The sequence below is a fragment of the Aulostomus chinensis genome, chromosome 18 (assembly GCF_037954235.1).
Source record: "Aulostomus chinensis isolate RoL2024-O1b breed Wild chromosome 18, RoL_Achi_v1.0, whole genome shotgun sequence".
Lineage (NCBI taxonomy): Eukaryota > Metazoa > Chordata > Actinopteri > Syngnathiformes > Aulostomidae > Aulostomus > Aulostomus chinensis.
This window is the reverse complement of record NC_141337.1, coordinates 22,552,882-22,580,101: the sequence shown is the minus strand read 5'-3', so window position 1 is coordinate 22,580,101 and position 27,220 is coordinate 22,552,882. Positions and strand designations below refer to the sequence as shown.

At 43.9% G+C, this 27,220-nt stretch overlaps 1 protein-coding gene across 8 annotated transcripts in view; it reads left to right on the top strand.

Annotated features, from left to right (window-relative positions):
- The window catches only part of LOC147245767 (thyroid hormone receptor alpha), a 147,694-nt gene that overhangs the window by 97,737 nt on the left and 22,737 nt on the right, over nt 1–27,220 (top strand). For 4 of the 8 annotated variants that reach the window (XM_086185642.1, XM_086185643.1, XM_086185645.1 and 1 more), the window contains 3 exons: nt 6,746–6,974; nt 19,662–19,723; nt 23,380–23,501. In XM_086185642.1, coding sequence (XP_086041768.1) covers nt 6,919–6,974; nt 19,662–19,723; nt 23,380–23,501 — 240 coding nt within the window. In that variant the 5' untranslated portion in view covers nt 6,746–6,918. Of the gene's footprint in view, nt 1–6,745; nt 6,975–14,883; nt 15,251–19,661; nt 19,724–23,379; nt 23,502–27,220 lie in introns of those variants that run through there. The other 4 variants (XM_086185646.1, XM_086185641.1, XM_086185640.1 and 1 more) reach the window with 4 other exon arrangements.

Here is a 27,220-nt window from a genome sequence, read left to right as displayed (position 1 = left end):
TGTGGTTGTTTCATCCGTATAAAGTTGCTCCCACCCCACCCCGCACAACTTTTCGGTAGGTTGTTGGTGTACTTCCTTCAGCCACAATGCACAATCTATTAAAGGGAGTGCTTTATGGAATGCAATTCCACCAACATGTAGGGAATGTCCCACCCTGGCCACTTTCAAGAGCCATGTCAAGGCGTGGCTTTGAGCTAACCAAACGTGCAACCACTGCTAACGTTTGAATGAATCGTCCTATGTTTTTCTTTTTTTTCTTGCTGTTTTGTATAGCTAGTTTTACCATGTGTATCTTCTGTCTTTTCTACTGCAACATCAATCTGCCTAAATTGGACTACAGATGGAAATTAGCCCCTGGGCTGTAATCTGGTACATTTATGTGTACTTTTGTATATGTTCATCAAAGTGTGTTGTCCTAAAATAATAAAAAATAAAATAAAATAAATGATATAGAGACCCAAGCAAGGGCCCTAAGATCGAGCCGTGAGGAATGCCCATTCCATTTGTACTTCTCCCTGTGGGGATTGATGAAGTTTCCTGATGTGAAGTTTGTGGTGCTGATTAGTAATTTTGTGTTGCGAAATTTTGACATACACATTTCTGTCAAATGCAGCATCAGTCAAAATTTCAGACAAGAAACCTCATTACGGCAACATTTATAACATTTTACATTTGACAGTTGTGGGACTTTTTTATTTTTGATCTTTTTTCTTTTCTTTTCTTTTTTATTTTACAGATTTTGATGGACTCCCCCGATTGAATAATTTCATACAGGGAAAAAAAAGACATCTGGGGGGGCTTTTAGCTGTATTTTAACACTCTATTTAAGATGGTCATGTCATGTTTAATGTTATGTGCCTATTGTTGTGCAATGTGCTCTTTCCTGATTCAATAAACTCAATTCATAATTCATACCTGGCCGATTCTGCAAGCCACCATAGGTTCTCCTTAAGAAAGGGCGGCTTGGGTGAGGGGTTTAAAATAACAAATTGATCACAGGATGTCACAAGGTCCTGTAAAGTAAATGATTGGTTTAAAAAAAAAGCTTGTGAAATTAGCCTGGGCAACACTGCCAATCAGGTTAAAGGTACTGTGTATGTCTGGTTAAAGAAGCATGCAGGGTCATTAACTTGTTTACCCTGATAAAATCATCTTAGCCCTAGAACATCCTAATCACCTCTAAGCCCTGCTTTCACCCCGCCATGGACTCTTGATCTGACAGATTTTAGCCGGAGATATCGTGGCAGCTGACGAGCTTCCACATGACATCGTAAGATACACATCAGCTAATATGAACTGGATGTGGTACTCGCAACACCAGCCTCTCCAAGGCCGCCAGAGTTAAACGTGCACTCTGTCAACTTTATGGCATACAAATGTTGCAATATTCCAACCATCACCAGCTAGCACTCTTTTTTTTTAGTGTTTTTCCTACATGAGGGACACTTACGAGAGCAAAGCATGAAATCTGTTCATCTCCAATGACAACTGAGAACATTTCATCAGCTTATTTTGAGCTTCAGTAGAGCCACTTAATGGATCTTGTGGTGAGATGTAAACAAACTGGGTTTCCATGAATACAAGCGTGCGGGAGCAATTTTAACGAGATGTTTCTCTTCCTTCTTACTCAAAAAAAAAAAGAACAGAAGTTTTATGTATTTTGAAAAACTCAAACTTTTAAAATTGCAACGTCTTCAGCCAATCATTCAGATAACCTTTTGGATAACCTCCATTTGTGTGGTCTGACAGTCATTCTGCTGATGTAAAAATGATTATTGAGAAAGGGCAAACTATTTAGTGGGAGAAAGTCAAGAGAGAGGAAGCAGAGAGAAAACTGGGGAGAAGGAAGAGTTATAGCCTTCTTAGATCGTGCTGTGCTTCCTTCTTCTCTTCATCTAATCAGCCTGGACACCATCCAAAGCCTTGCCACTCTGTGACAGCCTAGAGGTGTGTGTGTGTGTGTGTGTGTGTGTGTGTGTGTGTGTGTGTGTGTGTGTGTGTGTGTGTGTGTGTGTGTGTGTGTGTGTGAGTGAGTGTGAGAGCTTGTGTTAATGTTTTGTGACACCCATGATCTTTTAGTTGACAAGTCCTTATCTGGACAGACCTGTATGGACACAGCAGCCCAGTGTCTCCACTGATCAGTCTGCCGTTCATGTGCAGCACATTGATCATTGATTGCTGTGACTTCCCTGACGCTGCTCTCCGTTTGATGTTCATGCTGCTGTGTGCTTGAGCTTTCAGCATTTTTCTATTCTAAGTTTCGAAGCAAATTTCTAGAAAGAACATTCTTTTCCTCCTCAGAGTTCTTGTTGTTCTTGAAACCTTGGAAGTGTTACTTTTAGGTAAACAAGGAGAGCAAAAGTTGAAAAAAAAGGAACCCTTTTACTCAGATCTCAGATCAGCGTTGGAGCTGAGGTATGGCTGACAGTTTGAGGATGCCATGGAATTACAAGGCAGGTAACAATCGTCACCAATTGCTTTTATTCAGGAAAAATGAATCATAATGATAACAATAAGAGGAAGCTTGTTAATATCTCATGAACATCTGATCTTTAAACAGTTCAGAGACTTGAAACAGCATGCATTTAGGCACCAAATGTGCCAACTGAGCAGCAAATGGAATCCCAATCTTTGGTCATGTTGGAAATCTTGCATTTGAAATGTCTCTCTCTTTGTAAATACATGAAATGTTTCTGCTTCAGAAGTGTGCCACAAAGCTGTGAGCTACGTGATCTCTCACCCTCTGATGCCATCTACTGTCATGTACAGAGAAGTGGAGCTCCTCAGTTGCTGTGCTCAGGCAGCTTTCCTGAGTGTCAGGACCTGGACATTCACTCTTCCAAGGAGTACTTTTAATCATAGTGCCAACAAATTCCATGAAAAGATCCCACAAATTAGTCCTGAGTAAAATAGAAACGAGTTTTGCACGTCTGCAGTGGCATTTGCACTGAAAGACAAAAAGCTCATCCATCTGAAAGATTGCTACCGCACATTGTATCATTTGAAGTGAACCATCTTCATGTTTTGCAGGAGATCTGAAGTTGTGAATGTGCCTCGTGAAGTCGCTACATGTTCTATTCTAAAATTTTAACAGCAAAGTGATACATCAGCATAAAAATCTAGATGCCGATTTATGTCTTCATTGGAGAAAGTCCTTGAGTTGATGCTTCTGAGAGTTTAACTATTAAGTCTGACTTTTTTTTATAACTGATGAGGGAACATGAAATAACAGCTGTTCAGCTCAGTGATTCTGGCATGTAACACTGTAATGCACTCATCGAAGTATAAATATGCGTGTCTCAGTATATATTTGTGCTTTGTGTAATCAGCCGTAACATCAGTCAGGCACAACACATAAAGAACTATGGTGCATGTCTCAGTCGTGGGAGGACAGTCTGTCAAAGCCAGCCTCTGTGTAGAAGCCAGGTCAACCCAGGTCATGTCCACACACTACTCAAGGTACTAAGGGGTAGACATCATCATCACAAGTCAGTCACACTTGGGGGATAAGAGCCTGTCCAGTTAGGAAGCAATAATGACTGTGAATCGGATTCACCTGCTGTTGGGGAAATGGGACAGACAACAGGTGGAAAGGAGCCACAGCTAGCAAGACAACCCCTATTAAGGAAAGGTTTTGCAGGTGGTGGCCACAGACCATCTCCCCTCCTCATCCATTCTGGTGGTTTTGGATTTTTCCAGTGTCCTCACCACTAGTGATAGCATGAGGAGTTTCTGCAGCCCACAGAGGCAGCTCAGGTGGTGCAGCTCCTCCAGGAGGCACGTCCATGCATTCCATGGCCAGAAGGTTTGCTGTGTCTCCCAGAACAGTGTCATGAGCATGGAGGATGGACCAGAAAACAGGCCAGTACACCAGGAGGAGGGGATGGGCAACAACCCAGGAGGACCAAAACCTGCTCCTTTGTGCAAGGAGGAGCAGGAGGAGCACTGCTAGAGCCATGAAAAAAGACCTTCAGCAGGCCTACCATGTGCATGTTTCTGCCCAAACAGCCAATACGCAGGCTCCATAAGGGCGACACGAGGGCCTCACAGCCACAAGTGGGACCTGGGCTCACAGCCTGGCACCGTGCAGCTCTATTGGCATTTGCCAGAGTTGGCAGATTCACCATTGGTGCCTTGTCCTCTTCAAAGATGAGAGCAGGTTTGGACTGAGCACATGTGACAGACATGAGAGGCTGTGGAAAATGTTCTGCTGCCTACAACGTCCTCCAGCACTGATTTGGCGGTGGGTCAGTGATGGCCTTGGGAGGCATACCCTTGGAGGGCCGGCCGGACGTCCACGTGCTAGCCAGGGGGCCCCTGTCTGCTGTTAGCTGCAGGGATGAGACCTCAAACCCATTGTTAGTCCATGTGTTGGTCCAGTAGGACCTGGGTTCCTTCTGGTGCTTGACAATGCCTGGCCCCATGTGGTTGGAGTGAGCCAGCAGTTCTGGATGGCAAAGGCATTGATGCTGTTCATTAGCCCTCCTGTTCCCCAGACCTGAATCCAATTAAGCACCTCTGGAACATCATGTTTCATTGCATCCAGTGCAACCATGTCCCGCTACAGACTGTCCAGGAGCTGACTGATGCCCTGATCCAGGTCTGAGGGGAGATCCCCAGCAGACCATCGGCGGTCTCGTCAGGGGCAGGCCCAGATGTTGGAGGGACAGCATACAGGCCTGAGTGCTTGAGCAGAGTCACAGAAGTTGGATCAACCTGTCATCTCATTTTTCCAGTTTGAGTTTGAGTGTGATTCTGAATCCCTTCCTCAGTGGGTTAATGGTTTTGGTTTCCATTGATTGTTCTGAAGTTATTTTGTCCAAAGTGAATTACACTATTTAATCAGCAAAGATTTTCATCTGGAAGATTTCATTCCAGACCTGGGATGTGTGTTTTAAGTCTTGAGCGGTTGTCAAACCAGGCCACTGGCGTTGTGGTGACTCTGGTGCCCCCCTCTGGTCCTCACAGCTCCTCACACGCCAACACTGTATGCATTCAGCTGAGGTCTTTCATATCAGTCATGTGTATGTGTGTGTGTGTCTACGTGTGTGTGGAGCTGGAGACACCTACAGAGAAACCTCGCCTCGCTTGACATCTGAGGGTGACTGGAGGTCTAATTATGTGTGCAGCTCTTTGACCCCCTGAACCACTTCATCCTTAAATCCCCTCATTACATTGGATACATCATCACAGGCACTCGTCTGCTTTCACAATGCAGCCTCTGTGCTCAACACAGCTTCTGTGTTATGGCTAGTTCACCATTACAATCCAGGATCTATTAAGGGAATCAGACTTCAGCTAAATCTAATTTACCATAAGCTACTTAGAAGTCCTCTGAAAAGAACTCAGGATAACTTGCAATGCAGAATTTTCATGTCGTTTTTTTCTGCTTTTTCATTCCGGCTTTGTGGCCAAAGTTCACAACTACAGTTAAACCCTGCAAATAAACAGTAAAAGCAGCTGTGTGAATCCCCCCCCCCCCCCCCCCCCCCGTGCGCACTCACATTTTTTACTTGTTGATATTTATTAGCGGTAATGGAACATGTTATTCCTCCTGGACCATTATGACACATACAGATGTCGTACAGCGATGTGGTATGTTCAGTTACACCCGGAAACTTTAAGCTGTAAGCTGTGTTAGCCAACATGTCATGCTAAGCTTAGCTCACACTTATTGGCAGCTAATTGAGCCTCTCAGACCATGACGAGGGCAAATGACACCCAAGAGCCCGTGCCGGCTTCTTACCTGATCGGCTCATCACTTTTTGAATAATTTTGCATGATAAAAATGATTCTTATTAACCCGATCTTTACCTTAAATCCATGATTAACACTAATAGTACACTTTTGTCAAATTGTAACTTCCTTTTTTTCCCCTTGTTTTTATGACTGTCCATTCACAACGATATAGAGTTAACACAGAACTCTACACTTCCCTGAGTTAGGCCTGACTCCTGATACCATTCTCAGATCGACACTCATGATACTGCACTGAATTAATATATATTTTTATATGAACTGTATTTTTGTATATTTAGTGTGTATTTACAGGACATGTGATTTATGTTGGTTTGGATGGATTAAATCATGTCCGATAGCGAGGGTGTATCTTGCATCAGTAGATGACCAAACGGCAGGCTATCGTTTGTGTTTTCATAGCTGAGCAGAAATAGAAAAGCTGGAATAAAATACATTATTTGACGTGCCTTTATATAAGGAGTGTACATTTGATTGAAGTATTTGTTTTGACTATGTTTAGAACAAAAACCAACACTACAGAAATGTTTAAAACCTCATCAGAACAAATGCAGACATATGCATTAAGAAATTGTATATAAAGGTTTACTTCGCTAACTCCTGTATATCTATTCGCTATTTATCTTAGGAGTATCAAAATATTAAATACATTTCAAATTTATAAACCAACGTTTTCTGTATAATCACACATTCTCCTCCTCACGTGAATTTAGCATGTTTGTCTTTTACTCAAGTTAAGGTAATGTGGGCAGTTCAGGATTAAATAACATACCACACATCACCAAAGGCCTCTAAATAATTAAAGACTTCAAATCAGGGAATTAGAAAACATGGGGCTGCATGTTAAATATACAGTTTACGGGGTATATTTTTATTCAGTAAGTAACTAAATCTTAGTAGAGTCCCTGTAATGTAATGTTTTCTAGTGTAATTGTTCATGGCACGTTGGTTGATTTACTGCCTCCTCCTCCTCTCTCTACTCCTCCAGCTCTCCTTTGCTTCCACTGATGTCTCACCCACCATGCGCCTCCCAACCAATCACAGCTCAGCTTCTCAGACGGCTGTCTATTGAAGGGTCTGCCGGCGAATGCTGAGCAGGCTGGCGAGCTGGGAGTCGGCCTCATTGTCCTGTGATTGGCTGCTGGACGGGACTGGGGCTGAATGGAGCCGGTGTCCAACAAGCAGGATAGCAACTCATCAGAGGGAGATGAGAAAGGGTGAGACAGTGTGTCTGTGTGTGTGTGTGTGTGTGTGTGTGTGTGTGCGTGTGTGTGTGTGTGTATCTTGTAAAATTAAAGAAGGGATGGTTTGATGAGATGGAAACGATAGGTTTGACAGAAGTGACAGATGAAAGAAGAGCTGCAGGCATGGATGGATGGATCAAAGCAGTCAGAGAAGCAGAGGTGCATCATCACCCTCATTTTTTCAGATTTCAACTTCAAATAATTGGAGTCCCACTCACGTCTTCAAATCAGAACCACACTGTGAAGTACTTGAATTAAGGAAGATTAGAACATGGATATGAAATCAGAAATGGATGACGAATGGATGGATGGATGGATGGATACAGGAGGCATTGTTTACATTGTAGTGTGTGTATTTTTGGGAGAGGTAAACTTGAAGGCAGAACATGCTGTCACGCTGCCATCTGTGCTCTCCCCGTTCCTTTGGCACGTGCAATAATTCACGCGCGCGCGCACACACACACACACATGCTGCATTACACGCTTCATTTAACAAATTCACAGAGACGGAGTTCAGAGGCAATCCGATCAGACGAGAGCACAAACACAGAGCAAGTCAAACCCCCACATTGTCATCCAGGATATCAGGGAGGAATGATGCTTTGCTTGGGCTGAGGCTGGAAAAAAGAGTGCCGTCAGAACAGTCAGTTCAGTTCAAATTTGTTTGTTGTCACCTTGCAACCAACCAATGTTGCCCCTGCTTGAGTAAATGGAATGCAGCACACGAGGAGCTTACTATCAGCATGACCACATAAAACCATGCCCTGCATCAGCCAATGATTTAAAGGAAAGAAGCTGAGTCAGAACAAACTGTTCCAGAGTCAGTGGAGTAAATGGCTGGAATTATTCATGCCAGTACTTCTTCGACATGCAAGGTCTTTGCCTCAGAACCATGATTGGTAACACTTGACAATATAGATACTGACTGTAATAACAGCCAGTTAATACTTAGCGCTAAATGATTGTTAGTTACATGTAATAACCAATTATTAATTGACTCCTGTTGTAAACTGGGGACATGTAGCCTCCCCCGCTTACATCCATCTTTGCTGTTACCTGGAATCTGACTAGTAGCACATTGCTTGACACATCGGTTAACTGAGTATTACTAAGAGTAACTGAGCATTAACTAGTGATTGTTAATATACCCTCAATGTAGACTGCTATCCTTTGGTTTTACACAACTTCAGAACTGCACCAGAGAGGAAATACTTTCATACTTTACTACACTGATTTCACAGCTGAAGTTGCTTTCAGATTCAGCCCTCTGAACGTTTCAGCTTAAATTGTTACCATCAGAGTAAAGGCCCTCACCCGATCAACTGCAAATGTGATCCACATAATCATGCAGAGTACTTATGAAGTAACACTGAGAGTAAAAGTTAAATTGCAATAAAGACACTGAAGGCAAATATTTTGGTAGCAGGTGTGTTAAGTTTGCTGATTGTGATTCTGAAAGACCTCCGCTGCTGATAACAGGCTGTCACTCCTCAAGTTCAGATGTCGTAGAAGGAAGAAGCCACTTTACTTTCAAGTTGATTTGGCATTTTTATTTGTATTTAACTTTGTTTATCCTTGTGAGCCAGTGACTACGCGCGCTCTCGTTTTCTCTAAATCTAAAGGTTTCATTTGCACATTCAGAGGAGTTGTGTAAATGGCGAAGAACCGAACAATTCACGTGACCTCAGTGACCTTTTCCCTACAGCCACTATCAGGCTGAGCTGAGCACGTGCTGTGAGCTCCATGGCTACCATGGTGTAACTAAGTGTGAAATGTAGCCGGTTCAGTCTGGAGGTAGCATCTACCTGGGGAGGTGATTAGGCTTTGGCAGAGCTCTGTGCTGCTGGAGTGTGGAGCAGTAGCATGTGTGCACCCCCCCATGCAGGCAGATGGGTTTGGTTTATTATGTGCTCTCGCTGGCCACTTCATTAGTTACACCTCGACCAAGTACCGCCAGCCAGTATAACTGCCCTACTTTAACAAAGCTTGTGATGTGTCCGTTTATGTTGACAGATGCTGATAACCTCTGTTATCATGGAGGTTGTGCGTTTGTGTCGTGCAGGAATACCTCATAACGAAAGGTGTTCCTAACATTCTGCCTGGCTCGAGTATGCAAGTTGGGGGCTGGAATATTATATATAGATGTATACATAAGGTAGTGTGTGTGTGTGTGTGTGTGTGTGTGTGTGTGTGTGTGTGTGTGTGTGAGTGTAGATTAAGGTAGTGGAGGGGGCTGGAATAGGAGCAGCAAGGGCAGATGGAGCCAGAGAAACCAAAGGACAGCTCAGGACGCCTCAATATGTGACATCAACTGGGGATTATCACTTCACATTTGTGCGCATGTGCGTGTGTGTGTGTTTCTCACAGTGTCACTGAGCATGCACGTGTTCTTGTGAGCACTGCCTCATGCCCCAACTCCTCCCCTCAGTGATTTCAGAGTCTCGGAGCATTTTGGATGCTCACACACACACACACACACACACACACACACACACACACACACACACACACTCCAACACAAGAGACGCTGATGAAAACATTCACACAGCCTGGAGCTGGATATGAGATGCTGGAATGGAATTTTATTTGTGTGTCTTAAGACGCTTTCAGGGGCACAAACCAGCTTTAAGACCAGTTTTTGGGGGTGGCAACTGGACACAAAAGCTATGATCCCTGGTGGTTAAATGTTGATCTTTGGGTTAGTGTTTAGGGAAGAAGTGTAATGTTGGATATTTGGATAAATTGATCACTTGTTAAAAATCCAAATGGTCTCCATGCTGCAAATTTAAAACTTAATGAAGTGGTATTTTAATAGCCTTACAGCAAGGAGATATCAGGACACAGGTTATCCAGGTATCGGCCTTTACTGCAGCCAGATAAGCAGATTAGTTATACAGCGATGAGCCGCAGGAGTGGATGATACCAGGACATTTTCTCAATGCATCTGTATCACTATGATGGTCCAGTTTTGCTCCAATCTCTTCCTCTTTGCCCGTCTGTGGTGGGAAATACATGAGCTGTGGGCTTTTCAAAATATTGTTGAAATAAAGTCATTTGCAGTTTTTCAAATTCCCAATGTTTTTTTGAATATCATACTTTTTTTTTTTCAAGTAAATATAAGTGTCGGCCAAAATCCTAAAATAGCAAATAACCAGCAAAAAAAATGCAATTTTGTGCATCGTACATCTACATAAACCTCGACACTCCACTATGGCATTGACGTCTCATCCCAACGATGAAGGGTTGTTCCAAGTCCCCCTCGAATGTCGTTTGTCACTAAAAGTCTGGATGTAAATGCAGAATTTACATTTCTTTACTCAACGAGGCACACGACAGACAGGCCTCGCTGACGCCGTACACAGAGTTTACCTTGAGGTGCTGCTAGAACTGTCAGTGCTCGGTGGAGCCCTGACAAAACGCTGACATCGTCACAAGAATGGAAGAGACGTCGGAAGTTAGGGGATGAAATATAGGAGTGGACGGAAATGAGACACAGAAGGGAGAAAACACCCATCCAGAAACAAGACTTACCGTCACATCACTTTCAAATAATCCCTTGTTTTGCAACGATATTAACATTTAAAAGCATTAACTTCTGATCAGATCCTACTCCAGTGAGATTCTTAATGACAAAAGTATCTCTCTTTTATGTTTCGAAAGCTTGTTCTGCTTTTTCCTACCTCTTTTCTGTCTAGGAATCCTGTGAGTATCACTAGACTGCTCATCTTTGACCATCCTCACATCTTTGTCGACGTCTCCTTCTTTCTAGTTGTTTAAAACATTTTTTTTTTGTGTTTTACCAGTTTAATCTTGTTCTTGTCAGTTTAATTAATAACCCAAAAAGCAGATGTAGAGTCACGCTCTCTTTTGATATACGATGGTCCCTTCCTCTCCATGTCTTCTTTACCATCTTTGTCAACATTAAGCTGCCATGGTTAAAACTCCGTGTCCTTCTCGAAGGACTTGATGTTGTAATATAATCACCGGCCTGGTGTCTGTGTTTTTGAGTGGGGGAGGGGTAATCGCTTCTTCAGGGTCATCAGGTGGACACCGTCCGTCTTCGGTGTCTTGCTGATAGGCCCATGACACATCTGGATGGCTCAACTGCAACATCTGGCATCCCATGTGTGTCCCCGTCCCCCTCTGCTAGCCCTGTCACTGGTCATCCAGCAGCCCTGTTGTTGAAGTGGTGACTAACCCTCAGCACCCTGCCTACAGGAAAGACTTTGGTCCTTCCTTGACTGCTGCTACCTCAACTACGTCGTCATACTTCAAGCTCTTGTGTTTGTGTGCTTCACCAACCACAGCCCTCCATGATACCTTTAGCTCCATGATGGACAGGAAGTTCTGCAGCAAGCTCAGATCAGGTCAGACCTGAGATTCATCATAAAGATGTCAGATGGAAAGATGAGGTTCTGATCTCGATCAGCCTGAGGCATCCAGGAGGTTCACCTCGACTGCTGTGCTGCAGCAGTCCTGCTCTTATAAAGGGGGGTGTGCGTATGAGGGGCCCTGCCCTGGGGGAGGGAGGATGTTGCTGGTAGTTCTCCATCCTTGCAGGATTGGTTGTGCCTCCAGGTGTACCAGTCTTGAGACAGACCGGCTGGTTTTGCGTAAGCAGTAAGGACGTGCGTCGATGTTGCTGGAGCACATGAGGGCTCTTTCCCAGCTCACAAGTTTGGGCTCTTGGTTGTGGGACGAACGTTGTTGGTGTCTCTGATGATGATCTCCCACCCTTGATGGACGAGTCTCCTCTCCAGCTTCTGGACCCTCTGCTGATGGGGACTTCGTAGACCCTGAGAGGCTAAATCAGACTGGAGCAATCCCGACTGCAGGCACAGTTTCAGCTGTTGTCATGGTGCTTTTCCAACACAGTCATAAAATACTGGGACATTTATCAGCAAAAAATCCAATATCATGCATCCTTAGTAATTTGTCTCTTTCACTGAAAAACAAATGATGTTAATGGTGATGTCATTCCTACTGGTATGGTGTGACTGAGTTATGCTGTGCATATTTGTTCAACCTACTTCAAGGTTTGTTGGTTCCTTTGTATGTTTTTTCAAATAAAAACAGCTTCAGGAAGTGTGGATCAAAACAGCGCGTCTGTGTACGAGACCTTCAGGGTAACAGAATGTTCAGGAGGCCCTCGAACGGGACGGAACAGTTCGCTTAGAGGGTTCCGCCATTGTAAACAATCAGCTTTTTTCCTTGAGGCAGACAAGCCCCCTCTGTTTGTGTAAAACCACAGGTATGCAGCTCTCTGTAATATCTATATCTATAAAATCTATAATAATTATCAATTGATAATTATGTCACTAAAGCCTGGAGGATAGTTGGGATACTTTTGTGTCCAGCTGGACTCATGGTTAGGGATGACCCGCCCAAATGATTCTGATCTTGATGATGGTTACAGACATGTCTTGATGTCAAGGGCTTCAGCGAGGGCTCGCCCATCTCCAATTGCAATATCAAAAATAGGATCCTGTTATATGAAAGGAACAGTGATGCAATATTGAGCAGAACACCAGTAACAGCCAATGAGAGCGAGCTGTCAAGCGTCACTAACTAGTTGATGCATTAGCCCCGTTCGAGACGAACAATGAGACTCTCTATCCAGCTCATGCTTCAAACTGTGCCACGCTGACTCCGTCCTCTCAGCCGTGACCTCGGCCACACTTTCCGTTAGTTTTTTTCCATGTAAAATGTAGCAACCCGCTAACGGTGACAAGCCACCTCCAGGCTTGCTTATGTCAGATGTCATATTTGGTCTCGCGTGTTTTATGTCAAATGCTGGAATCGCCACTTGAAAATCTTGGAGTGTAAATGTGGAGTGTTGGCTTGACTGCGTCTTTGCCGAATCATCTGGTTGGTGGGGGTGATGTTGTTGTGATTCGAATATTAAAAGTAAAATCTAAAAAAAAAAAAGATGAAATTCCTTTGGTTTAGATGAGTTCAAATTTGCAAATCCATTCGTGCGCATCGGTAATAACAGGTTTTTAGTTGCCATCTCTGATGGCATTTGTACTTTTGATTTTTAGGTCAGACTTTCCATTCAAGTAAATTCTGTACTGAGGACTTAGATTTATCTTAAAAATCCAGCTCTTTTTGAGAAAATCTATTGTCACTTCAGTACCGTGATGTATTTAAGAAACAGGAATTTATTTTGGGTGGCTTATCCAGAGCAAGTCGGAAGAGAACCCCAGGCTGTGGTATTGAGAGAATAAAGGTATTAAGACCCATCAGGGAGAGACCAAGCCGCTGTCATGCTCTGTGTGGATGCTGAAGCAGTCCAGTCTGCTGCCGCCACAGGTTCCCTCCACCTCAACATGCGTAAATCCTAGCCAGGAAGCCATTGGGTTTTTTGCTAGCTTGCTAGCTAATATAGTTTATCTGGTAGGCACATGTACATTCAGGGTGCATCATGTCAGACTTTTTATCTATGTTTTTTTATGGTATACTCTGTATTGCTCCTGCTGACAGCAGACAGCTCATACACATACGTGGAATAGGACAATAGGCACTTGTAGCCTGCAATGCAACTTCTATTTAAGTGTGAAGGAGGAAAGACACACGCTGAAGAAAAGAAACAAACGAGATCCAACCTGTGAGTCGCCGCCGCCGTCCTGATCCGTCACACTTGGAGGCTTTTTGATCCTGGCTAGCAGGATGATGCCGAGAGGACAGCTTGGCAGTTGAGGTGTGATGGTATTCCCAGACAAAGGAAACAAAATGTAGTATTTCTACATACTGGATACCAGACACGCTGGTTCTTGATTGCCTCTTAGCTTCAATCAGATACTCTTATCACTGCCAGCACGTTTTTCTGACAGTCACACTTTGCCAAACAATGACATGTCTTTGCCGCACTTACAGCAGAGCGACTGTCAGGCTGCAACCACCTTGACTTTGTCATTGGCCTGAGCTCTTTTTAAAGAAAAAGACCATCTTCATGTATAGTATTCATTCAGATGATATTAGGCAAACATCCCTGTGTAGAATCACCTGTAACCACTGAAGCTTTTACCTTCCCGAGTCACATGCAGTCTTTTCCACTCTGTTTCTGCACGTGTAGACTCATGTAATTAAAGAACTGACTTAATGCTGAGAATCTGCACAGGAGGCCTCGTCTTTATTCTGCTTTGAAACCTGAATGGGGATCGTACAAATAAGCTGAACTGATTATGGCGTCGGCATCAGTAAAATCTCATCAATTCCCAACCCTAATTGTGTTGTATAAGAAGGAGAAATGGACCAAAAAAATGAACAGCGACAAATGTGACCAGGAATTTGAAGTGCACAGATCACTTAGCATGACTTAAGTGATCATTAAACACTCAGAATGGCCGTCATGCTTGTGATGACAATTTAATCAGGAAGGGTTTTCGCTTTAAATGAGGAAATATAAAGAATCTCTGAGTCAGCTTGACTGGAGAGACTGTCCCAGCCTGCTGTTATGTAACCATATTAGTGTTAAAGCTGACTTTGGATTTAGTGGGGCTTTTTTGTTGGGTTTTTTGGGGGGGTTCTGCGGGAAGTCATGAAAAAGCGCAAAAAAAGAGAAAAGGCAGGGGGGGTAGAGCAAAGTGACAGGAGTCAAGTATAAAAATATCAGCAGGAATGACAGGTAACAAGAGGGAAAGGACAGTTGGGTGGAGAGGGATTGCAAAATATAGTACGTTTGAAGTGAGAGGGGTTGTCAGCAGATGACGAGGCATGTTGTAATGACAGCGAGGAACTACACACAGACGGGGAGGAAGGGAGGGAGCGAAGGAGGGAGGCAGGGTGTCGGGGAGGTTGGACGAGAACAAGTTTAAGAGGGGAGGGAGAGAGTGAGTGAAAGAGGGAGGAGAGAGAGGGAAATAAACAGAGTAGCCAGTCCTGCCAGCAGCCAGTGTGTGGCAGAGAGCGACTAATGCCCGAGCCATCGGGGCGAAAACTTGAGGCTCTGCTCTACGGATCGACTCCAGCGCGCAGGTCACCGGGAGGTTGCTGCGCAGCGGGGGTGGAAAGAGATTTAAAGATCAACAAATGCTGTTAGGCCACACTCAGACTTAACATATGTACTCCTGAGGAATTGGATCCACTGTTATGTGTTCAGCTGTCGATGTGATAGTAAACCAAGCTGCATGGGACACCGGTGCTCAAGCTAGACTACTGGGAGGCCAAAAGAATACACATCTGCAGAAAATCCGAAGTTACTGCGAAGGGAACAACATGCATATCTTACAGCCCTACTGCATTAACAGGTTAGTGGGTCTGTGTGACTGTTTGTTTGTGTTAGACGCGGGTGTGTACCACTGCTGGCAGTCATTCCACATGTTTGCAACAGATAAAGTATGCCATGTCGGTCTGTGTGTGTAGTTAAGAGAGTCTGGCCTCAGTCTCTGTTTGTATTATTGGTTCCAACAAACATATTAGTCTTGACGTCATATCAGGAGTCTACAAATTGGATTTTCCCAAATGATTATCACATTGCATTACTTTTCATGAAATAAAACATCTGGAATTCTCGCATAAAATAAATTATGCTGTTATCCACATGATCTTTGAAGTGCTTCTCATAACCTGATTGTTTGCTCTGCTTCTTGCTAAAGTCATTAGACAGGAAACTCCACCAAAGCAGTGCATTGTGTTCATGTGAAGAGATGTATGAAACCAGATACCTTATTTGTTGATTAGGAACCTCGGGAGCCCCATAGTCAGCTGATGTAAATGTGCCTTTATTTTCTTTTTGGGTGGTGGGGAGTGTGACCTCTGCCGTACAAGCATGTTTGTGGTTCCACTCCCCTACCTGTGGATGATCTCTCAGCTGGTGCCCTCGGGAAGACTCGTGTCCAAGTAGCAGCTTTAGCTGGAACCGTTGTACAATGTGTTCTCACAGCATTCTCACACTGCTGTCTTTGCTCTGTATTTTTAGCTGCATTCAAAAATTTGGACCATGATGTATCCTGGTTCCCTACAGTACCCTGCTCATGGACGCCAGTGGGGGCGAGCAGGTTACACAACGCGGCTTTAAAGTTGCACTCGTCAGTGCTGCCTGCCGTTAACAAGAGTTCAAATAGGATGCAGGTGGCATCATGTTCGGTGTTTTATTTTGCCGTCTTCAAAACCAAAAAATAAGGGCTGAAGTTGTTTTTCTCTATTAGTTTCAACTGGTCGTTTACTATATAGAGTGTTAGAAATCATGGTAAATGTGGATAAGCGCTCCCAAAACACCAACAACTGATTCCTCAAATGTGGTATTATTCCACAACCCCAGAATCTTAATTTTCCTGGAGGGCTGGGAAGTATATCAATGTTATATAAGTATTGTGATTTGTGATTAGTTGTCATAGATATTGTGTATTGGATGTTGTAATATGCAGTTTCTTCCTTTTAATTAGGGGCATTAGAGTAAAAAGATGGAATTTCCTGAACTTTTCAGCTTGTTCTGATCTGAGCTAGAAGGCATTCATTAATTAACTTACTGTAATTGCCCCCCATGGGGATAAAGTTTGCTGAATCTGATTTATATCCACATTGTTATCACAAACCTCACTGTGTTCATATTTTGTGAGTAATCGTCCCCATTGTCACAATGTTGAAGCTGAATTTTAGGAATTTTGACAATAAATGAATAAAATTACTCAGCTTGATGAATCTTTTATCAATGTTGAGGTGGTTAGCCGACATAGCCCACCAGTTACACTGCCAGTTTTGTTTTGTTTTTTTATTTCAACCTGGTTGCTAGAAATGAGAAGGGTAGTTCAATATCTGGTGTCATCATCCGTTTAGTCTGCTACCATGACAGTAGGCTAATAAACATAGTGTTCTCTTAAAAAACAGACAACTGCACTGGAAGTACTGGTTTATAATACTTACTGTGTACGATGTATTTACATGCTCCAGTCATCTCCTCCACATCTGCCCAAACTACCTCTGAGCTGGGTTCACTGTGTACCTGTGTGGTATGTGCATCCAACCACGACCAAAAGTTTGACAGGTGTAGCGAGAATAACAAAGGGGAACGTTGGCAGCAGTCAGTCACACCTCAACCCTGCAGGCCCCTCGGCTCTACAGAGACTTTCAGCCTCTTTTGAAGCAATAATTCACCTGAAAAGTCTTCTTTGCCTTTCATTTACACTCAAATAGGCATCTTGAGCTCGCAAAGAAGTTTTGTTTCTGTCCTGTATTGATTTCTTGGGACTTTTACTCCAGGGTGCAGAAAGAGCCAGCCACACATATTTAGCTTTAAGCTAACGGTGAAGCAACAAAACAACAGCAAAATTGTCCAAAATATCCATTTACCAAATCTGAAGTGCCTCCTGTAGAGTAGACATCTTCGGGATTTAATTGTATGCTCGGTTTATCCACAGCCAGATAAAGAAGATGAGGATGAAACGGCAGGATGCGCTGAAGTAAACAGACGTTTTGTTGTAGATTTGCTGTTAGCGTGATGCTAAATGTACGTGGCGTGTACATGAAGGAGTCACAAAATAGTAACGCCGGAAAGAAAAACATGTAAGGCAAAACATTTTTTGGGTGCAGTATTTCTTGAAGTTATTGTGTTGCTTTTGAACAAAGTTGCTCGCTACAGGAATCAAGCGAAGTTGGCCACAGACTGAAAACATCAGAAACTACCAAGTGAACTTGGTGGCGCATCAAGCGTTTGTATAAAGAGAATGATTGGCTCGGATATCTCAGGTGAACATGAATATATTTCTGTTTGATGGCAGTTTGCTTCCTGTCTACGTGTATCAGCTGATTTGCAATATTTTTCCAAGCCTCTGGATATGTCTCATGTTACCTTCCCAGATTGTTCTGCTGCCCCCAAGTGGTTAATTATGGCTGTTAGTTTCACACTTTTAGATCTTTACTCCTGTAGGTTGTGGTATTTATTGTTGCCAACAACATGTCAGCTGTGACTTCCAGCTCGTAGCCAAAGAACTACTTTGCATAAATGAGCTCTATACCTGCCAGCACTCTATAAACTTCAGTGTATACAGAACCATGTGATGGATATAGTAGGAGCTGTCAACACTGCAAAATACAAGTTTTTCCTGCTGCTGACTTTAGTTGCTATATAAATGCTTCAGCTGTTGTTTTTTTTGTCTTGGTTTTATAGCTCACCTCACAGTGCTCAGTGATCAGACTAGACATCTCCCAGTGTTACTGCCTGACCATGTGCCACGGTAATAAAATTAATAGATCTGCTCAACCGTGAAGAGAAGCGAGAACCGAGAAAGAGACATCATTTTTTTAAAGATGGAAGAAAAGCATACATGTGACAGAGAGAAGGAAAGAGGAGGGGCAAGAAGTCATGCTGCCGAATGAAGTTTAGAGATAAAAGAAATAGAGTGGAGGACAAAGAGGAATAAGAGAAAACAAAGAGGGGAGTGAGGGAATGCATGGAAAGAGTTGAAAAAACGGGGAGGGGAAAGACAAAGAGAGAAAATGCAAATGGCTGGGATGTTGAGAAACTATCCAGAGCATTGGGGATGGACAGAAAAAAGGGAGGGGAGTGGGGGTAATCCAAATCTGCCGCCAGGAGCAGATGCAGACTTGATCCCCTGAGAGTGAGAAAAGAGGAAGGATAGAGAATTATAGAAAGCGATAGGAGATGGGAAAGAGATGAGTGAAGGCACCATCTATAGCCTTGTGTGTCTGAGAGGGAGGGAGAGGGATTGTGTTGGATTTCCATGCATCCTGAAGCACTTGGACTCATGGAGTGCAATTAGCTGTGACGTGGTTTTACAAAGCAACATGTGGCTAAATGTGCCAAAGAAAACGATTTCACAAAGATGGTGGTAGAAAAAGATGAGGTCATATGAAGAACAGCTAAGGAGGTGTTTTGAGGCCAACTCCACCTGCAGTCCAACGGCAGTCAGTTGCTGTGTGCGGAAAGTTTGAGTGCAGCTGAACTTTGCACCAGTACTCGTTCAGAGAGTTTCATATTAGCAATGCAGCAAACTGTTGAGCTCCAACTGGCAAGCAGTCAGCTGTCACACAGGGTTGCAGAGTGAGAATAATTTCAGAGTGAGCTACTTCCCTCACAAAAACCAGTCCACGTGTCCTGGAAAACTCTCATGTCTCTTAGTTACAAACTGTTAAAAAAAAGAAAACTGTGCTGCTCTGCTATAATTTAGCTTCTTTAGCGCTCTACCTTGTTTCTTTTAAAAATCAACCCCCCCACACACACACACACTTATGCATCAGCATCAGGCCTCATCAGCCCTGCCCTTTTTCTATTATTTCCCCAACCAATCAGCCCCCTGCCTGTCTTACCACCTTTCTCCATAGACGGTTGAGGTTTCGCTCTCTGTGGCATTCATTCCCTGACCAATACCTAATCAAACCTTATTTCTCTCCTGATTCAAAACATTCCTCAGCCACCGCTCCACAGGAATAGAAAAGATCAGAATGGCCATTTGGAAACTAAACTCCTGACTGAGAGAAACTTGGATGTGTTTGCTGCGTAACTCATCTGAATCAATGCTAATCCTGCAGTAGCTTCTCAAATGGGAGGATTAGTGTAATTTGCACTGTGGGTTTTATGGAATAAGAAACAAGCAATTTTAAGGTGTCATTATCTTCAGCTCTTATCTTCTTTGTCACATCATAACATTGTTGTCTCCCTCCCTCCCTTCCTCCCTCATTTCCTGTCTCTTGCCCTCACAGGTGGCCAGATGTGCCAAAGAGGAAAAGGAAGAACAGCCAGTCTTCGATGAAGAGTATGTCAGGTAAGGATGAGTCATCTCCGCCTCTGCTTATCAATGTTTGTATCATCACCAGAGCGCCGGTTCAAATCAGGGCTCCTTAAGAGAAGCTCCGTTTTTTGATGCGCGGGTGGATTTGACCAGCGTGAGCCATCCTAGGTGCCGCTACTCCAATAATCTCCTCACCATTGTCATTCAGAGGCTTTTTATCTCACAATTACCTCACCCAGGTGACCAAAGCCTGAGCTTAAGAGATTTGGCGCGGGACACACATGGCATTTTTATATTAGGTATCATTGTTTCGCACCCTGCCTGAGTGCCATCATCTCCTCCCCCGCAGCTCAGCTTCACATCAGCGATGCTGAGCCGACCTACCTGAGCATCTACACGCTCTGAGAGACCGGCCAAAAACACCAGCAAGAAAACATCTTTTAGATAGGGGTCCACACCTGAGTCAGATGTAGCCCAGGACGCGTGAGCCATATTGATGACCAGATGGTTCGTTGATCCGTACCCAGGTACAGGACACATCCTGTGTCCAACCACCTGGATATTAAGGTCACAAATACCTTGGTCCACCCCCGGAACCCTGCCGTAGAACAAGCTTGAAGTACAGAAGTACCATAGTTTGATACCAAAATGAAAGATTTACAGTTTCAAACTTCATTTGAGACTTAGAATTGTGACAAATCTGTCGTGTTCCATGAACCCTAGAACACCAACGCCAGGGGATTTTCACCCACACGATTCTTGTCATGTCATTTTCTAGGCTCCCCCATGGTACCTGTTTTCATTTTCCATGACATCGCATATTGGGAAATTAAGGAAGAGTACTTCAACCTGGCAGACAGTGTTGTACTTTAATTTATTTTGATGAAAACAAAATATATCAGGAATATTGTACTGGGTAAAATATACCCGACGTTAGTGACGGTGTTACTAATTTTAAGGTTGGTGTCCTCGGGTTAAAGGAGAATAAAAATCTCAAGCACATTAAAGGAGGAGTCAGTACTTTTAACCCTCTTGTACTACATATGGGATTTGAAGATGACAAGTGGCTTGTGTGGCGTTCATAAACGGCATCGGAATACCTCGATGCTTATATTTAGCTATTGTTTACTACAGTCCTGACATTCCTCCCCTCCCACGGCAGCCACGCTGACACGGTACTGTAGAGTAAACGCAGGTGTAATTAATAACATGAATTGTGGTCCTGTTCCGTTTCTGTGGCTCAGGGACCTGGTATTGTGCATGCTGCCTGACTGGAATGGCCATGACACTAAATATAACGGGCCCATGATTAATGTTACCCCTGTGATGACGTGCCAAAGTGGCTGCTGCTGTGAAAAGGACCCATTTGTTTGGCTCTGGCCTCTTTGGGACATCCTTTTGTGTTTTCTAAGATTATTTTGAAGCAAAGGCACAACACACTCTATTTCCTCTCATTCTGTGTTTGATTAAATTCTTCTTTGACTCTTGAAAATGCCCTCAGCTTTGTATACTTGAAGAAGTAGACTTACCACATGGGTTTCTCATTTCTCGGCGTTAAATGGAGCTGGGGACAGTTCTGCCCATGTGGTCTGAATTGATTAAAGAGTCGAGGACACGTTTAGGAGGTAAAAAAGAAAAAAAAGAAAAGCTTTTCGCTATGAGTCAGATTAAAAACACCCCTCCTACCAACAGCTACGCGAGGAAGAGCAGGAGCGGTGGTCACACATATCACACACATCTGCTCTGCCTCCTCTAAACATATGTTCGGGCATCAGTAGTGTGAGAGGATGCCCAGTCCACATCCACTCAGTAAATCCCTCCACCTGTGCGGCTCTGAGCGCTTCCATTCTCCAGAAGCTCTGAAGCAGATGTGTGATCCAGCCCTGTTCAGACTGGCTGTGAACATGCGCCCTGACTGATTCCACTCCCACCCCTGAACGGACAGCTCTGAGTCCTCACTTATTAAAATGTGATTCTCCAGTGGCCACTTGTGATCAGATCTCACTTTCCTTCTCGACGTGCAGGTAAAAACCCACAGTTATCAAAAAAGAAAGTACATGGTTCTTTTTTTTACTCTGCCTCTGTAGAATTGATGGTCTGTGTTGATTCCATGAGGCACACACAGATGATGTCGCTCAGTCAGTGTCACGTGAATGTGTTGCTAGGGACCATGTTGACCAACGGCTCTATTCAAGTCAACCTTGACTGTCATAGCTTTGATTAGAGCACCACAAACTGAATAGTGCTGCTCCCGTTTAGGCCATTAAGTTAAATGCATAAAAAGAAAATAAATTAGTCAAATATTACTTGCTATTGTAAACTGGTTTAAAGTTGAACTGGGTTTAAACTCCGTATCACTCCATCAGAAGTTAAGAGTAACCACTGCATAGTGCAGGCAAGTTACCTGAGGCTACCTGGCAGACAAGTGCAGGTGTGAGATCCTGCCGCTCAGATGACTATCACAGGTGGTCTGGACCACCTGGCGTCAGTCTCTGAACAGGGTGCATGCAAATATGGCCTGAGCCACATTGAAGTATGTCCCCTAATAGAGGTGCAACAATTAATGGATGCATAGACTGAAAGAAAGGGAGTAATCATCCATGGCTCCTGTGGTTAGGGTCATTCAGCGAACAAGTATTTGCTGATTGTTGGTCATTTGGACTGCCGGGGGGACAGGAGAAGCTCTCAGGTGTTACGATTCACATTACTCACATTTTCTAGACATTTAATAGACCAAAGGATGCATCGACTAATCACGAAGGTGATTGTCACTGATGGAAATAATGATTGGCTGCAGCCTTTTAGAGTTCTCAAGTTGAAGTACAGAAGCTGGCTTTGGCCCTGGCCCCTGGAATTGTCAGCAAGCCCACAGATACACATGTAGAATACAGTCGCCTCAGTCTCGGGTGCTTTGGTTTTCTTGTATTGCTTAGATTTATTTTTTCACTTTCAATTTCCCGTACAAGAGGCACCAGAAGTGCATCGCTGCCCCCTGATGATTAAACTTGGTCTTCGGAAATGCAAATGAGGGATCTGATCATAACAAGCGGTCAGTTGCGAAAAGACAGACTTAACGATGCTTAGCCGCCGGCGGGTCCCTCAGGACATTTGTTGATACCGTGTGAACAGGCCTGTGTGTGCAGCTGCATGTATTTGTTCTTCAAAAACACTCAGGTGGGCAATGTGTCCAAGCATGTTCAGAAGACTGTCCGTCCTTCTGCAGCAGCATGACAGCTCAGAGCGTCTCAAGAATGCTAAAATGATGAAAGGCCGAGTGAAACATTTCACCAGAGAAATCAGGAAGCAAATGAAAGAAACGACAGTCATATTTCATGAATCCTGGGGATGGGAGCCTCATGAGCTGGCCTGATATCAGAGGACTGACAGTCATTTATATGTTCCATCCTGTATCTCTGTCTCTTGGGGCCCGATGCACAGGAGCTTCATTGAGGCCCCTGTTATAACACTGAGCCCCCTCCTCCCTCCCCTCCTCCCTCTCCTCCTCCACTCCTCATTCCCTTCATCTCCTCCTTCCTGGCTTCCTCCTCTGTCTGGCCCCGCTCATCATCAAACTCTTCCCCTCATACCTCCTCATCCTCACCGTCGACCTGTCCTCCCTTGCTTGTACTCCTTCACCTCTCTCCATTCCATCCTGTCCTCCTCCTCAACCTCCTCCTCCTCTCCTATAGCTCTTAGCATCTCTGTTCCAGGGTACATCCCCAGCTACCTGGAGAAGGACGAGCCGTGCGTTGTGTGTGGAGACAAAGCGACTGGCTACCACTACCGCTGCATCACCTGCGAGGGTTGCAAGGTACAGTTCTTCTCCCCTCGCTAATCTTTGACACAGGAGAGCGGCGCTGCTGAGGGATGATTCGACCCATTCAGCCTCCGCCCTGACTGGCATCGGTGCGGTCAAAGCTGGAAGCAGTCCTTGACATCACTGAGCCTTCAAGTGTAACAGTGAAAGTGAAACTACAAAGCAGAAATCTGACCTCTGGATTGTCGCAGAATAGAAGCTAAGCATCTTCACGGTCTCCTTGTTCCGCTGTTTAACGGCTCATCGGCTGGTGGGGGTGCTGACCTTCTGGCTGGAGCCATGTTGCTTTGTCCAAGCGTGTGAGGGTGATGTAACAATATTGAACAGTCAGAAGTTTAACGCAGTTAAATACCACACCACGTGTATCGAGGGTGAACTTCACTGTTTTTCAACCAGGACCCTATTTCCCTAACTTCTTTAGTCTAAGTGAGTGATAGAATTAACCTTGTTTAAAATCAGCGGAGTGATACGTTCTCTTGATGGAGCAAGAGCAGAGCTGCCCGCCCCCCCACAACAGCTATAATGTCATTCATGTGGCACCTGGGTGCAATCAAATTACACCCAATAAGAGTGCTTTTTTTTTTTTCCACATCGAGAGGCTCCGATTTTTGTTAAAATTGTCCAACCACACTTGGTGAAATACCTTGACAGTAACCAGTTGCCCCATTGGATAACATGGTCGCTGCTCTGGGGCTGCAGGCAGCTCCGCCCATTTCAGAAAACATGTTCGGAAAGTTAGGAAAATGGATCCAGGTTGAAATAAAACCTAAAGCTCCCTCTTTATTGTTTACAAAAATATATAATAACCACTATAACAAGCAGAAAACAAATCGATTATTATATCTTTAAAATGAACCTATTCCTTCTCTCCAACAGAGACGAATAATCCAGAATTATGAGTGTGTAAAGCAGAGCAAACGTTCCCACCTACAGCGCTGCAGTTGTACTCTGATGGCTTGAATGACGCTAAAGTGGATATCCACCTGTGCAATTACATAACTGCAAAAGAAAAAGAAAAACAAGATTATTATTTTGCACAGAAGTCGCAGAACTCACTCTAGTGTTCTGAAAGATGTTCTTTATTAATGTAACTTTTTTTTAAATTCTGTGATCATCACGCGTTGATTGACATAAGAATTTTTCACCAAATTTTCCAGTGCTTCTTCCAACATAATTGGGACGGAAACTCCGATTTTCAAGGAGCACACAAACCTTTCATCGGATCACATAGGTCGTTCCACACTGCAGGAGCAAGGACAACAACCCATTCCACACTGGAGGGGGACTTTTGAGGGGAATAAAAATGTTGGTGCAAAATGGATTTTGATCAGAGCTAGATGGACGTAATCTGGATTAGGATGTAGAGTATCTGAACTCATGAACTCCACCTGCAGCCAAGTGACTCTGAATCGAGCCGATGCAGCAATAAGATAACAACGCACAAAAATAATTCCTTTCAAATTAGATCAAGTCAAGATTGAGAAATAGTGGCTCAGACTAGAAAAGCCTGTGTTCAAAGTGGAGGTGATGAAGAATAGATAAAGCAGTGCGGGGTTCTAAAAAAGCCCTGCTGCTGTTGCTCATGCATTGTTGGCTTGTACGCTAACGTGATTTTCCTGATTGAATTAAAGGGTCCGACAACAACCTTTTACATTCACTGGAAAAGAATTTGTTGCTGGAGTCTGATTTGTATCAAGCTTTGGTTCATCAGGAATCCTCAATCAAGTTAAATACCAGAACAGACAGAAAAACAAGAAATCACAAATGATTGGACAATCAAAACCGTGTTGGCAATTTTTGAAGTGATGATGTCACACACCTCTTGTCATTGTGGGTTTTTTGACTCTTGGGTTAAGAAACAAGGACGTTTGATGTCACATTCCACCACGAACCCTCCAAGTGGAGACTTTAGCGTGATGAGGACTTTCCTTTTTATTTAAATCCATATAGATACAAAAAAGTACTTACCGGTAGTTACTTTACTTACTTCACTGGTACTGTACTGGTGTTGGTACTATGTTTTGTGTTGCTAGGTGTGTGAACTGTACACACACTGATAATCATCGCAAATAAAGAAGAATTGAACAGATAAACAAAGTTCTTTGAACTGAGTTCAACTGAACCGAATTGAAATGATCGTCATCACTGACCTGAATTCATAATTTAGATTATTACGAATTTTATTTTGAAACAAGTTTTGATCTGAATCTCCTTGTAATCCATCCATCCATCTATTTTCTTTCGCTTATCCTGTAAAGGGGGGGGGGGTGTGGAGCCTATCCCAGCAGCCTTCACCCTGGACAGGTCACCAGTCCACGGCAGGGCCAACACATAGAGACAGACAACCATTGGCTCTCCCAGCCACACCTACGGTCAATTTAGAGTCTGGATTAACCTGGTCCCTCTTGATGTCTTTGGACTGTGGAGGAAGCTGGAGTACCAGAGAGAACCCAGCAGGAACAGGGAGAACATGGAGACTCACACAGAAAGACCCCGTTCTCCGGCTGGGGCTCCAACCCGGAACCTTCTTGCTGTGAGGGGACAGTGCTGACCACTGCACCGCTGTGCCGCCACAATTTCCTAGTTATTTTCATGCTAATTTCTGGCACATTTTTTTGGCCTATTTTTCTCTGACTCAATCGAAGTGAGTTACTGAGGGGACAGGGCGACTAAGGGACCAAAAAGAAGGGGTGACAAATTACTCCCATTATTTTTAACAGACATTTAATGTAATGAACCTTTTTAATGTATGGCATGGTACCTCTCTGAAGCATGTCAATTGAAAACTCAGGTTTGAGCTGAATCAGTGTAAATGGGGTTATGTGAGATCCAACTAGAGAACCTGGAACGATGCAGTGTTTGTGAACCCCTTAAGGTCGACCGATGAATTGAGAAAATCACTGTCAGATTAATTTAATCTGAAACTGTTCATTATAATTGGCACTGCTCAGGCTCGTTAGCTGCTGAACAAGCTGCCTGTGTGCTGGAGTTATCTCAGGCTTCACTGGGAGTGTGTGTGTCTGTGTATTAACATTAGCATGATCTTTGGCCTGCAAGTCTTGAACTTCCCAACAAATCAACACAGAAACACAAACAAAGCGCATTGAACGCGCCTCTTTCCATCTGCTGGCAAGCTCTCTAAAACCTGAGAGTCGATTCCCAAACAGGAAGTTCTTAATAGAGGAAGCTACTTAGTGCACATGATCACCAGTGTTGTTATACTACTCACGCTTGCTGCATTTTCCTGTCTGGAGTGGACGTTAAAGCTTTTGTTTCCATACCGTTCGGTTGCTGATCCAATCTCCTTGGAGCCATGAAATATTCAGTAGCCTGGACTGTCTCTTTTGGTTTCCGTCTTCGGGGATTTAAAGATTCTGAAATAATTTTGCTGCAAGACTATGTAGAACAGAACCCAACAGCTGCCCGGAAGTTGGAGAAACATTTCTTGAAAAAGTAAGGAGCTTGCAAGGCACTGGAAAATTATGATGCAAAGTAGAAGACATACTGGGGCAATTGCACTTAATGGAATTCATGTTTGCTAAATGATTACTTGGCAGAAGGCGTCTTGGTAGAGGGTGTGGGCGTTGGCATCCCCTGAGCAGAGCTCTATTATCCAGCGATTGGTGTTTTGTTGAGCGGCGGCCGAGTCTATCTGCAATCACTTAAAATGTCTTGAGCTGCTCCTGCTGGACTCACAGGAGAAATGAGCTCCC